The sequence below is a fragment of the Pinus tabuliformis genome, chromosome 6, assembly GCF_031772625.1.
Source record: "Pinus tabuliformis cultivar Carrire ecotype Pingquan chromosome 6, CPIR1, whole genome shotgun sequence".
Lineage (NCBI taxonomy): Eukaryota > Viridiplantae > Streptophyta > Pinopsida > Pinales > Pinaceae > Pinus > Pinus tabuliformis.
This window is the reverse complement of record NC_142292.1, coordinates 1236130373-1236145713: the sequence shown is the minus strand read 5'-3', so window position 1 is coordinate 1236145713 and position 15341 is coordinate 1236130373. Positions and strand designations below refer to the sequence as shown.

The 15341-nt window shown below is 36.9% G+C and overlaps 1 protein-coding gene across 2 annotated transcripts in view; it reads right to left on the bottom strand.

The window, feature by feature from the left end:
• LOC149263156 (immune-associated nucleotide-binding protein 1-like) overlaps nucleotides 1–14714 on the bottom strand; it is an 83186-nt gene extending 68472 nt beyond the window's left edge. For both annotated transcript variants that reach the window (XM_089387256.1, XM_089387253.1), the window contains exon 1: nucleotides 14298–14714. In XM_089387256.1, the coding sequence (XP_089243382.1) occupies nucleotides 14298–14508 (211 nt within the window). In that variant the 5' untranslated portion in view covers nucleotides 14509–14714. The remainder of the gene's footprint in view (nucleotides 1–14297) is intronic.
• Nucleotides 14715–15341: the final 627 nt, after the last annotated feature.

Genomic DNA, 15341 nt, shown 5'->3' with positions numbered 1-15341 from the left:
ATTAATTTGGTGATTGATAGTAGTGTTTTTTGTGTTTCCATCAATGCTAAAGGGAGAGAATGCTGAAAATATGTTGGCATTAATGTTAAAGGAGTGGCACAACTCAAGTGGTTGCAAGAAGATTGGTCAAAGAGTAAAGGATTTGGAGCCATTTTAAGGACAAAATATTAAATTATATGTTCATGCAAGTGGCTTAAATGGATACAACTCACTGGGGTGATAGAGCACTAGGACATGGTGACATACAGGTTGGTGAGTGGAAAAACAATCATAGTGGTGCAAGTAAGCAGGTGGGACGACGCCACAGGACACGTAATAACGAAGGATTGACCCCGATGATTTACATTGTAGTGTTAATTTTTATTTCCATGGAAACATGGTCAATGGCTAAAGGCACGCTCTGAGACTTCGTTATATGCAAACACTTTCATACCATAGGCCTAACATGAACGAGTCAACAACATATTTGTCATTTTGTGCCATATTTGGTGGATTCCACCATTACTGGAAGATTTCTAAAAGCTTGGATAAATCACATGAATGAGTTGGCGGTTGTTTTGGTGGCATGGAGAAATTTGGCGACATATTTGGCAGTTCTGGCCAAAGCTGGCAGTTCGCCAGTTTTAGAACTACAGATACAACCTTAGCTAAATCTTGTAAAAAAATTCCAAAACTGAGGAAATTAGCAATTAAATTCAGTTTTTGACCTCATAACAAGTAGATCGGAGTATGAAGACTTCATGAACACATCAAGAAAACTTAATAGAAGTAGTATATAAACAAAATTAAAAATACATGCATGGTGAGGAGTTGAACTTAACTAAAGTTCTAAATCTAAAAATATAAGCTCTAATTCTTTATAAGTAGAATTGAATTAGTAAGAAGGTTGTTATTGTTGTTGGTGTGTGTGGTGAATTGATCAATATTCCTAGATTGTTGAAGGTGATTTTGTGGTGATTATGGTGTGATTTTGAGGTGAAATTGTTTTGGTTTTATGAAAAGGAGTAACCTTCATGATCTGAGTTTGAAAATGGAATGAAATATGAATCAAGGAGGTCAAGTAAGTGGAAACTTGCAAATTAGGGGTTGTAGCTCCTTCAAGTAGTGGTTAGTAAACAATCACAGGTTGGAGCTTCTTTCAATAGTAGCTAACAAACCAGGGGTAGTAGCTCCTTTCAGTAGTAGCTAATAAATTAGGGAGTAGTAGATTTCTTCTGGGCGGAGTGAGAGAACATTGTAAAATCAAGTTGAAGCTTACCTTTGTTAAAGTAATTGAAAAGAAGTTTGAAGTCTTTATGTGTTGCATACAAGATTCTTGTGTTGATTCCTACTTGAATTTTTGTTAAAGAGATTCTTGGTGTTTCTAGTATTCTTTAATTTTTGAAAGAAAGTTTAAAATTCTCACAATACTGATTCACCCCCCTCTCAATATTGTCCTAGTTTCTAACATCCACCACACCATTTTTCCGTGGGGCGTTTCCAATTAAGAAATGTCTTATTATTCCATGTTCTTCACAAAAATCATCACACTCTCTTGAGGTAAACTCCCCACCTCTATCAAACCTTAGTCATTTCAATTTAAAATCAGTTTTATTTTTAGCTAGGGTTTCGAAGAATTTGAACTTGTCAAACACTATATTTCTCTTTAAAAAATGCAACCCGAGTATATCGCATATAATTATCAATAATCAACATAAAATATCATTCTCTACATAATGTTTCAATTCTTGAAGGCCAACATAAGTTTGTATGAACCAGTTGTAGACCCTAGTTGATGTGTTTTCCTTATTCTTGAATGGTACTCGAATTTGTTTACCAATTTGACATGATTTGCAAATTGTATTGCTTGGATATGAAATCTTTGGTAAGACGTTTACACCTTGTTTTTTGTTAAGTTTCACTATATGATCAAATTTTAAGTGTCTCAACCTTATGTCACAACCAACTCTCATCAAGTTTCCTCAAATAACAATTCTCATTTTTCTCATTGAGTATGTACACATTATTCAAAGTTCTCACAAAATTTGCTACTGACCTTCCCTATGTTTGTTGTCTTTATCTCACAAACTTTGGAGTGAAAAGTAAAAGCATACCCCTAATCACAAATCTGACTCACACTTAACAAATTGTGTTTGAATCCATCCCTAGAAAGAAAATTCTTAGCTTTTCCTCTTCCATTGTCCATGCCAAATGTGCCTTTTCCCATAATCTTGTTGGGAGCATCATTACCAAAGGTGTTATAGACATATTTGGGCACTTCAACCCCAATCTTATATGTCGATAAACTAGGGCTCTTTAACCCCTAAAAGAGTTGTTTCATACCCTAAAAGAACATGGTCATCTGATTACATCATCCCCAAAAGTTCCACCTGAAAAAACATCTAGAATTGGCCTAAACTAGACCATACTGACTGCTCCACTGTCAGGGTGCGATGCATCCTAACTTCTACACTAGCAAGGTGTGATGCATATTGATGAGGTCTTCTATAGGGTGCGATGAGCAAGGATGGACAAATGTCCGAGACAATTTGCTAAGTGGATGCTCATAGAATCTTCTAGAAACTTCCCTTCTGACACTTGCCTCTCTGAATCTGCCCAAGGATGAGTAAGAGATCTAAACTTCAGTTATCTCCCCTCTTGTGGAACCAAATGTAACAAGTGGAATGACACTAATCAAACCCTAGAGATGACTCACACCCTTGCACACATCTATAAATGGATCCCTCATCTAAAAGATCCAGAGGTTGGAATGTTGTGAATTGTAAGTAAGTGTTGATAGTTTGGGGAAAGAGCATTGTATTGTTGGTGTGATCTTGCCATTTCATGAGGTGAAGAAGGGCTTGATGCTGGGAGGATGATGCTGGATCAAACAACTGGGTTGTAATTCTCCCTTCTGTTTAATAAAGTTCTTCGAGTTTTCTTCCATATAACTGTGCAATTGTGAATGTTATTATTCGTGAATGCCATTGTATGTTCATTATATTTCTGATTCCGTAATGATTATGATGTAATAGATCAATATGCTTTGACGGTTCTTTGTTACTGTGTTCATACAGGTACTCTCCAAGCAGGATAAGTACAGAGAGGAGTTGCAAGCTCTGTTAAGGAGGAGAGAGATCACTCAAGGAGTTAAGAGAAAGATCCAGTTGGTTCCTTTGTCTTTCTCTTATCTATTATACATAGAAGAAATCACGAATTACTTTAAATTGTTTTTTCTAGGGTAGCTGTCAAACCTAGAGGGCTAGTCGATTGAAAACACACTAGTTTTCCCATAAACAAATTGGCGACTCCGCTGGGGATCGAACCCAGAATCTTTGGTTTGGAATATTTTGAATTGTAAGTAAGTGCTGATAGTTTGAGGAAAGAGCATTGTATTGTTGGTGTGATCTTTCTATTTCATGAGGTGAAGAAGGGCTTGATCCTGGGAGGATGATGCTGGATCAGACAACTGGGTTGTAATTCTCCCTTCTATTTAATAAATTTCTTCTAGTTTTCTTCCATATAACTGTGCAATTGTGAATGTTATTATTCGTGAATGCCATTGTATGTTCATTATATTTCTGATTCCGTAATGATTATGATATAATAGATCAAGATGCTTTGACGGTTCTTTGTTACTGTGTTCCTACAGGTACTCTCCAAGCGGGATAAGTACGAAGAGGAGTTGCAAGGTCTATCAAGGGGGAGAGAGATTAAGCAAGGAGTTAATTGAAAGATCCAGGTTGGTTCCTTTGTCTTTCTCTTATCTATTATACATAGAAGAAATCACGAATTGCTTTAAACTGTTGTTTCTAGGGTAGCTGCCAAACCTAGAGGGCTAGTCGATCGAAAAGACACTAGTTTTCCCAGAAACAAATTGGCGACTCCGCTGGGGATCGAATAGATGTTTGTTTGTTGTTATTGTTTGTTTTATAAACTATAGACATACCCTGAAGTTAGCCAGGTAGCCTTCGAACTGCTCTTGCTTTGCAATTTCATAGTAGATGAATGCTCTTTCAGTCAATCTCCGGTTTAGTTTATGAATTAAACATTTGACTTACAAGAATCCTAGATGCCCTTTTGGTAGCTCAGTAACCTCTCAAGATCGTTCCTCTATACTTTTCTCTTTACTGTCCATCATAGCTCAGCTTAACTCATTGAAATCAGCCGCAATTTTGAGCCAAAACCCATTTCAGTTGCGCTCCCTGGCCCATCGCATTGTCTGTCACTATGAACCAGTATGAATCGTACTTCTCGAGTGTAGCAAGTGCAATGCATCCCTGTTTCTATGAAGCCCAGGTGTGATGACTGACTGAACCTATTTCCATTCTTGAAATTTGGGGTTTTTGTCCTTGTTTTTAGTTCTGTTTAGTTGATTTGCTGCTTATGAACAGTGCCTCCATACTGAAACCTTCTTACATCACATAGATCAGCCTCCACTGATTAGGATTAGTAAATGTTTTATGTATTTGTCCATCATTTACAATCCTTTGTCGAAAAGTTGCTTAAATCAATCTGTCATTTTGGTACAAAAAGTGTCATAACTGTCGTTTTGTGTCAAAAAGAGAAGTGTCAATGAGTCTTCCTTCCCTGGATAGTGGATTGAACTTTCTGTCGTGTACTTGATTTGATTTGTTGATATTTGAAGTCTCGAAAGCATTTTCTATTCGAAATTGAAAAGTGTCGTTTAGTCTTCCTTTCTCTTTTGAAGAAGAAATTGTCGAAAATGTCGCTTTGAAAGAAATATTTCAGATCTTTGTTGCATTTAGTTAGCATTTTCTATTTGAAATTGAAAAGTGTCGTTTAGTCTTCCTTTCTCTTTTGAAGAAGAAATTGTCGAAAATGTCGCTTTGAAAGAAATATTTCAGATCTTTGTTGCATTTAGTTTTCTTTTTTGGCATTTTTCACATTAAAGAGAATGAAAAACAAATACATGCATTTGCATTTGCATTTAGTTTGTGTGCGAAATATGATTTAGGAAAATGCACTAGTGTGTGCTCTTTTCTCTTTGTTTGAAAGAAATTGTAATCTTCTTTCCCTAGTAGCTAGGATTTTCATTGCTCAAAATAAACAACGATTGTTTATCATTGTAGATTGCATTTTTAGGAATTTCCAATCAACATCGCGCGGTGAACCATTGAAAGGAAAACTTTAAACAAGATCAACTCTAAAATAAATTTCAATGAACTTAACAACGCTTTGGAACTTAACGCAACACATCTAGAGGTCTAGGCTAGAGACATGTTCCAGCGTCGTAAAATCTAGTAACTATCATTTTCATTGAAGGTTGGGTGATTCCTCCTCCTTGATACGACAAGTGCTAGCACGGACTTCTCCTCCCCGTACCGTTGAGTATATATTGGGAGACCACAATAGGATTATATCCTTTATCCATAGGAAGCCGAGTCTGTGCCCTATTGATCGCAATGCATTGAACACAACATTCGGGAAGATTGACTGCCATACATAAGTCCTTGGTAATTTCTCTTTAATTTATCAGCAAGGTGTATTTTGCAGTTTTTCTATTGGTTTGGTAATCCCTCTGTCTAGATTTCCAGAGTAGTCACTTTCATTCCTTTTCGACTCTTTAAAAGAAAAGTTCCATCTGAGCACTTGTCACTTCAGGCTCATTAAAAATTGAAGGGGACTAGAGTCATCTTTAGCTTTTTCTCGACTCTTAAAAATTGAAAAAAGCAAAGTTGTGTCAAAGCGTCATTAAAATTTATTAAATTCAGAATAACAGCCCTATTCCTTCGTTGATCTTAGGTTGAGATAATGGAATCCACCAATCAAGGAATCCCTTCTGAGGGGAATCCTAGTCCTTTTACTTCTTGGTCAAATATTGGTGCTCCTCATATGGCCACATTGTCCCTTCCAGGACTTACAATTGGCCTACCAGTATGACTTTTCTCAACCTCTATGGTTCAAAATACCATGATTCCTCCACAATCGAATCAACATCCAGTTGATACTGAAGTTGACCCTTCACCTTCTTCTTCGTTTGTTTCTCCCTCGCCTTCTTCCTCTTCGCTTGGTGGAAATAGTGATGCTAGCAACTAGGTTGCTAAGAAGAAGAAGAAAGGGAAGGAGAAGAAGAAGAAGAAGCTAATTCAACAAGGGGGCAACCATGAATCATCTGGTGAAAATCCGCACATTAGATCTCCTAAACCCAGATTCCCTTGCATAATTTGCAAAGGAGACCATTTTCATCGAGATTGTCCTTGCCTTCCTCAGATCTTGAGAGAATGGTCTCCCTGTTTGCACCATCAGGTGTCATCAACCTCTAGTGATCATGTTGATAGTACACCATCAACTAGCAATAATGAAATTCATGGACAGAAAGGAAAGGTCAAAGTTCCATGTAGGTTATGTGAAGGAGACCATACCCTTCACCATTGTCCCTTTTTGGATCAAGCCAAAAGATTCTTGGATAACCGTCCTGCTTCACCACAGCGACTCACATCTGGATACAGGAAACTCTCCCCAAGTCTTTTACTAGTTGAAAAACCGACTGACTTAACTCAACAGTCGATCGAAGCACCTATCGCTTAAAGCGAATCTTCTGAGTCCGTACTCGACGAAAGTCAACAGGTCGAGGTGATAGTTGACCTAGTTTTACCTTCAGAAGATCATACCCTTCCCGAAGAGAGTAAGAATGATACCGTTCAAATTATTTTTGTTACTTCAGAGTCAGAAGAACTTGGGGGCAATCCGCTTGTTCCTTCACAATAGGAGGAAAATCCCCCAGTTCCCGCTACTCAAGGGGATAATTCAACCGTTTATTCGGTACCCCCTCCAAGTAGTCTAGTCACATCCTTTGATTGGAATCATCTAGCAAGATCTCGCCTTCCATCTTACGTGCCTTTCCGATCGTAGTACAAGTTTACAAAATGATTGTATCTGTCACTATCATAGATGAAGGGGCATCAGTGAGTATTCTTTCCTCAACTGCTTGGAAAGCGCTTGGTCCGCCATCGCTTATGCCTGTTACACAGAATTTGTCAGGATTTAACAAAGGAACCAGCCAACCATTAGGGATCCTTCCTAAGTTACCGATAATTTTGGGAAGGAAAACCGTTCACCTGAACGTGATGGTAGTCCCAGGACTGTTAGATTACAATCTACTCCTTGGACGTGACTATGTTTATAACATGGAGGCTATCATTTCAACACTCTTCTGAGTGATGTATTTCCTGCATGAAGGAAAAATTGTCACTGTTGACCAGCTTTCATTTCCCGGTTCAATCGTAGCTCCAAGTCGATCATCATCCCTAAATGTTCCTTGTATATCAACATTGTCTCTTCAACCTTCATTCCATCCACCTAATTACTGCGAGTATTCTGGGGAATGTAATGAAGCTTAGGGGGCATGCACCCTTGTCTATTTGGCGGATGAACCCAGCTAAAAAGATAAGTTTCCCTATAGAGATAAGTTTCCCTATAGGTTATGTGATTGGTCTGACACACCATTCACCTTTGTCTACTCTGCGGACGAAGCCAAGGAAGTGTTTTGTCTACTCTATGGACGAAACCATCCTGCATAACCATAGTAAGTTTCCATATAGCTACTGGAGACTCTCCTTTTCACCATGCTGGGGGCATGCAAACTTTTCATTTCTTTTTTCAATTTTCATTTTCTAGCTTTTTAGCTTTGTCATTTTCTAGCTTTTTTTAGCTTTGTTGTTTCTAGCTTTTTAGTTTTAAGCTTGTGTAGAAATAGAAACTTAGCCAAGCATATGTTTGTTCGTTTCAAGCTTGTAAAAACAATGAAACCCACACCGAGCATAGTTCCCCCAGGATTCAAGCTTGTTAAAAAATGAATCTTTGAGTAAATAACTTTGTGATTGCCATGCTATCAGCCTTTTGAGCCTTGGTTGTGTACCTCTCATCACCTCCATTCTTTTGGCTGATCATACGCTTCCACTTGGTTGTTTACCATTTTGAGGAACAGCTGCAACGAGTGGTCCTATTAGCCAACCTCTTCCCAGAAATCACCATTTTTGAGAAGTTCCAAGCTTACCCGGAACCAGTTGCTACCCTAAACACCACTCGTTCCTAAAAAATGAGCCTTCTTTAAACCCTTTTCAGACTCGTTAAATATGAAAAGATTGTCGAGCAATTGGCCTTTTCGGCTTGTTAAAGTGATTGGAAGTGCCACCCCTCTTGTATATTTTAATCTTTTTCGGACCTGAGAGATTATCTCATGAAAAATTTCTAGCGCTTGTCTTTTTCAGCTCGTTAAAGTGATTGAAAAGTCATCCCTTTTGTATTATTTTAATCTTTTTTGGACTTAAGGGATTATCCTATGAAAAAGAACTGCTGGAGTTTCCTTTTCATCCCTTTTCAAACTCTCTAAACATGAAAAGGACCGAGTTATCCTTGTCGTTAAACTCGTTAAAACAATAGCGACAAACTTGTCCACCCAGACAAGAACGAGTTTCACTGTCACTAGACTCGTTAAAACATAGCGACAGGTTTTCCCGAAGGGAAAATTATAGAACAAGCATATGTTATCCTCCTCAAGCTTGACAAAAATAAAGAGGTACTGGTCAGCAATGACTGGGGAAAAAGGGAAGAAAACTTGAAAACTTTATGGTAGCAGGTCACTCTTGAACATGACACTTTCACTCCATCACCATGATTGAGTCGGGTTGGGTTATTTCGTTCACCGGTCACTTCACCATTGGTCTTTCACACCATCAATTTTGAGGTTAACACTACCAATCCATCTCAGTGTCACCGATATGTTCAAGAGAAGTCATTCAGTTAAGAATTCACCATCCAGTTAATGCCTCATCCACTGCAATACCTTCAACCTCCATTTTTCATGACCGCCATTCCTGAACCTTGTGTCGTCAGATCGTTTTCACCTCTAGAAAATCATTTGCTTCATTTCATGTTGTAGATGTGGGATACATTAAGGCCCTCCTACGACGAGTCACTTCTTGTCAACATCAGCTCATTATCCAAGAAGTTGACTTAGAAACAACCCTTTTAGTGCTTTGAAGCTTGCATGCCTCAATGGCAAGTTTCTCACTTCTGGTGACAGGTTGACATCAATGGCCTTCGACTGAAAGATTTTGCGTGGTGTTCAACATCAGATCATATATTCACACCACGTGAATTGTACCGTAGTACCTTAAGGGTCATTATCATTATCGGTGATTCCTCTCACATCTGTTGACAGCTTACATTATTGGCTGGTAATCAGGCGATGTCTTTCCATGTTCGACTTCAGAACATCTTTTCACATGGATTGACTTGTACATCGGGCGAGGATTGAACGAGTTTGAAGACCCTGGATCTAGTTTTATCCATCCGGGCTGTGATATATTCAGGGATATAAAGACATCAAATGTACACAGAAGCTACCCAGATAGTCATCCAAGCCAGGGATGATGACTCTACATTTGAAGAATCACCAGTCTGCAACTGCAGATGATTATCTGTTCTATGTACATGAAATGAATTTATAAAGCTGAGCATGGGAATGCCCGCCTTAGCTAGATCATGAAAAATTATATTTTGATGATGTATTGTATTGTATCTTATACAGGTCACCTTCCAGTTCGAAACCTCAGATCCTCATGTTAAAGCATTTCACCCGACATCAAAGATTTACAACTTCATGCTTTAGGGGGCAACTGTTATAGACATATTTGGGCACTTCAACCCCAATATTATATGTCGATAAACTAGGGCTCTTTAACCCCTAAAAGAGTTGTTTCATACCCTAAAAGAACATGGTCATCTGATTACATCATTCCCCAAAAGTTCCACCTGAAAAACCATCTAGAACTAGCCTAAACTAGACTATACTGACTGCTCCACTGTCAGGGTGCGATGCATACTGACTTCTACACTAGCTAGGTGTGATGCATATTGATGAGGCCTTCTATAGGGTGTGATGAACGAGGATGGACAAATGTCCGGGACAATTTGCTAAGTGGATGCTCATAGAATCTTCTAGAAACTTCCCTTCTGATACTTGCCTCTCTGAATTCGCCCAAGGATGAGTAAGAGATCTAAACTTCAGTTATCTCCCATCTTGTGAAACCAAATGTAACAAATGGAATGACACTAATCAAACCCCAGAGATGACTCACACCCTTGCACACATCTATAAATGGATCCCTCATCTAAGAGATCCAGAGGTTGGAATGTTGTGAATTGTAAGTAAGTGTTGATAGTTTGAGGAAAGAGCATTGTATTGTTGGTGTGATCTTGCTATTTCATGAGGTGAAGAAGGGCTTGATGCTGGGAGGATGATGCTAGATTAGACAACTGGGTTGTAATTCTCCCTTCTATTTAATAAAGTTCTTCAAGTTTTCTTCCATATAATTGTGCAATTGTGAATGTTATTATTTGTGAATGCCATTGTATGTTCATTATATTTCTGATTCTGTAATGATTATGATATAATAGATCAAGATGCTTTGACGATTCTTTGTTACTGTGTTTCTACAGGTACTCTCCAAGCGGGATAAGTATGGAGAGGAGTTGCAAGTTCTATCAAGGGGGAGAGAGATCAAGCAAGGAGTTAAGCGGAAGATCCAGGTTGGTTCCTTTGTCTTTCTCTTATCTATTATACATAGAAGAAATCACAAATTGCTTTAAACTGTTGTTTCTAGGGTAGCTGCCAAACCTAGAGGGCTAGTCAATCGAAAAGACACTAGTTTTCCCAGAAACAAAAGGTAACACTATTTGTCTTACCTTCTCTTAGTGATAAGAATCTACTCTTATCACCAGTCATACGTTTCGAGGAACCATTTTCCACATTCTAATGGCTACCTTGGTTTTTGGAATATAAGGCAATGCCACATTCTTCTTTCCTTTTTTCCTTTTTCTTCTTCCATGTCTTGGGTTCTTCTTGTGTTTACTTGATCTGAGGAGCTAATTTGATTTTGTTGGTTCTACAATCACCTTCTTTATATCCACATTTATGAAAATTATAGCATTCATTATAATCAAATAAAGAAGCAAAGGGATTGTTGTCTCTTCATTCCTATGTAGATTTACAAATTTGTTATCTCTATATCTTGTTGACAGAAAATATTCATAGCTTATCTAATTATTTCTAAAATATGATCTACAATTTAGAGCCTTATGACTGAAATTCATACATGAATATAAATAACCATAAAAGATATTTTGGTACCTGGGAGAACTTTTCCTTTGAAGATATGATCTTCCAATTCTTTGATGGATTTCTTTTTGAGGAGGATAAGGCTTATGTTTATTTCTCGTTGATTTTTTTGGTTGTTCAAATTGTTGTAATTTTCCCTCCTTTGTTGCCATTGATTTTTATTAATGTCTCTTATTTCCTTCTTGTAATTTTCTTCTCTTTGTTGTTGTTGACTTTGACCATCATTTCCCTTAATTTCCTTGTTGTCATTTACTTTTCTTTTTTGTTGTTGATTGCTATCATTTCCTTGGATTTCATTGTCATTATGTCCTTTGCATGCTTCAATGAAGCTGATTAGTTCTTTTTCTTCAAGTTTCTTAGATATTGTCTCTCCTTCGTAGCCGAGACAAATTTTTATGAGGGAACATCTTTAAACACTCAAAATTTCGTCTAATTTGGTATATCCTTTAACAAATCTTAGATTTTGGTTAATATAAGCTTGGGCCTCTCCAAATTCTTCCTAATAGAGACAAGTTCTTCCTATAGCTTCTCATATTCCTTCTCTTTGTCTTTTAGTTGTTCCAAAAAAGTGTCTTTAATTTTCTTGGCTTCCTCCAGCTCTACCTTTAGAAGAAGGAGAGGTAAGTCTCTATTTTCATCCCTTTATTTTTCATATTTCATCAACAACCCTTTCTTGTTGTTGTTTTTCTTCCTTATCCTATGTATTTCTTATAAGGAAATCAATAATTTTCATTCTAGATCTACTACAACTTCTTCTTCATCTAGTTTATAATTATCTTTCCTTTCATCTTGGATTTCTATATGCATGAGAATGAAATCATTTGTTCTATCTTCATTAGAAGGTTGCTCATCCTCATCCTTGTTGTACTCTTGGGTATAAAAGCTTTTCTTATTTAAGTTTATTTCTTTCTTAAATATCCCAAACTTATCCTTTTATTTGTTATCATTTTCATATTTTATTTCTTATGTGGGGATTTAGATGCATAATGACCAAATTTTCCACAGTTGAAACACTTGAAAGGAAAATTACCTTTGTATTTTTCGGACCCTCTCGTTAATCTTTTGACAAATTTGGCTTCTTCTTCATCAGATCCATAACTTGAGTCTTCTTTATCTTCTTATCAACTCTAAAGGTTGTTTCCCTTTATGTATATATACCTTATGCAATTCTCATTTCATAGGTAGTTAATGTTTCACGTAGTTGATCCATTGTTATTGTGTTGAGGTCTTGCATCTCTTATAGCCTTAACCATTTCATCTACATGAAGAAAGAATTTAGCTATGTCCTCATCCTCATTCATCTTCAGTGATTCAAATTGCATTTTATAAACTTAGAGTCTAACATTATTTATCTTGTTATCGCCTTCATATTAATTTTGCAACTTATCCTATATCTCCTTGGTTGTGTTGCAATGCATGAATTTAACAAATTCATATTTATACCATCCACTTAAGATTACATTCATTACTTTAGCATTATAAGAAAACTTGAGCTTGTCATCTCTATCAACCAATACATTTGGTTTTTCATATCCATTCAACACTACATCCTATACATTTTCACCAAGGGACATTAGGTAAGTCCTAATTCTTATCTTCCAAAACACATAATTTGTTCTAGTGAATAGAGGAGCTTTGATAATGGAATTTCCATCCTCGCTGACCATATCAACCCTAAACCCTACAAATCACATCACACAGATTTGATGCTCAATTACAGTTATCATATCTCAACTACTTTATTATTCTTATATGTTTTCAGGGATTACATCACTTGATCATACATTTAGGCCTACCTTTCATCCATTTTTCTCTTATTATTTGATGGTTTTGGCCCTTTATTTAGTATAGGTATCAATCCATGGTATTTGCCCATGGAAATTCTTGCTTGACTGTATTAAAAAGTTGATGCTTGTCAACCCACAAATTCATCAATGGCACTTGAGCACTTAAGCTCCTTTTTCTTTGGCTTTTTTCTCCATATAACCATACAATGATACCGTGGGTTAACATGTTATTGGAAACCAAATCCAATATCTAGTTTTTTTTTCACAACCTTACTCTTTACTAAGCGGATCTTGGATGCCCGAATGTCACTCTTTAGCTTTTATTCAGCACTGAGCATTGGGCCCTTTGCTTCATGCAACCTAGGGTTGGAATTGTTCCCTCTTGACTAGGCACTTAACTGTTTTAACCTTATGTCACAACTTTGTAAGCTCTAGGAGCTATGCTACCTAACTGTGTGACCATGTACTATAACCAAGTGCCAATCTAGAATCAAGTATCCAGCGTATTATAAACTAACCAACAACTTGTGCATCCTTCAACCCCTAGATGCATAGATAAGCTAGATATACTATATATCTTGGCATGGGGTCCACCTCCGTCTTAATAACTATGCTAAGTCCTTGATCTAGAGATCTCGCATCTAGGTCTTTCTTAAACGACCAAACACTTGCATGGCCCGACCCATGGAGGCCCAAATGTTTAATGCAATGGAAATTTAACCCAATGGAATTATGATGAGTCCTGCCTTTGATAGAATCCGGATCTAAGAATTTGATACTTAAATGACCAAACACTTGCATGGCCTGACCCTTGGATGCCCAAATGTTTAACACAATGGAACTGTGATGAGTCCTGCCTTTGATAGAATCCAAATCTACAAATTTGGTAATGGTGCATGCACATCGAGACCAATAGATGCTAGATGATAAGTGCACTCCTAAAATCACAACTAGCTAAAACTTTGATCAATTGCCTTTATCTCTGCTCGAATCTAGATCTGTGACATTTGGTAGTGTCCTTACATGGTCCATACGTAGAACACCACATGGTTGGATATCTTCATACTCCTAAATGAATTTGATAGCGTGATAAAGCTCCACTACAATATTGGAGAAAAACTTTATCCCTAGACCCACTTCCAAAATAAAAAATCACAAACCAAAAAACCTTTCTCGTTTGCTCTTACCAATGTCTAAATGATATCAAATCAAAGCAAAAGAGGAATTCTAGAACCTTCTAAGGTTGGAAAATGTTCAACCATTAAAACGCAGCGAGAGAAAGAAGAAAAGAAGGAAATAATCCGAAAATCTCTTTATTAATACAAATGTTCAATCGAAGCGCATGCGCATTAAGTAATAAATAAATAAACAAATAAGATACTCACCTGGAGTATCGATCACATTCAATTTTCTGCCCTCTTTGGTTGTCACTTGTTCCAATTGACAAGTTCCTGTAACAGGGAAAGGTCCGGAAAGAGACCTGAAGGCCTTGCGCCCAACGATGGAATTACCAGTTGCACTTTTACCATTCCCGGTTTTCCCTACCAATACCAGATTCGTCACCCCACTGGTAGCTGGTGTGCCCCTTACTTCCATTCTATCGCCTCAACGTTGCAAGAATAGCTGGATCAGCTTCACCTACCAATGTGCCCAAATCTGCTTCACCTACCAATGAATTCTGATTATGATCGCTGCCAATGAATTCTGATTATGATCGCTGCCCATGAATTCTGAATTCTGATTATGATCGCTACCAATGAATTCTGATTATGAATTGTGATGCCGAGTTAAAGCACAGCCCCTTAAATCAATACAACGCAGCGAATCACTTTGTAGGCAAACCGCCGTTAATGACATTCCAGATTCCTTAACTCATTACCACATAACGAATTACTTTGCACCGCAATCACGCAATTACTTTTTATTATTAAATTGAAAAGAATAACGTAATGTTATTATGCCTTAACTTAACTAGGATATCATTTTGTATTAGAAAAGAAAAGAAAGGGTTAGTACATCTTGTTCTCGCAAGAATAGTATATTTGGAAGAATATATATATATATATATCAAATTATTTTATTTTAGAGAATGGAAATGTCATCATTATATTAAAGGTGATGTGAATATTATATTTTGAAAAAATCGTTGCAAATCAAATTTGAAAATAATTATTAGAAAATCATTGTTTTTATAAATAAAATAATATAAAAGATAAATATTAATTGGGTCAATATTGTTTTTTTTGGTTTATATTGTCTTTCTCTCTATTCTAATTGAATTTTAACCCTTGGGTCAAACAAACACAAGGAGTAAGCCATGTTAATGTGCCTGAAATGATCCATATTTCCAAAGTTATAAAAACATTCTATTTGAGATTTTTAAATAGATAAAAAATTATAGAGTTGAGGCTTCTGTGATCCATATCCAG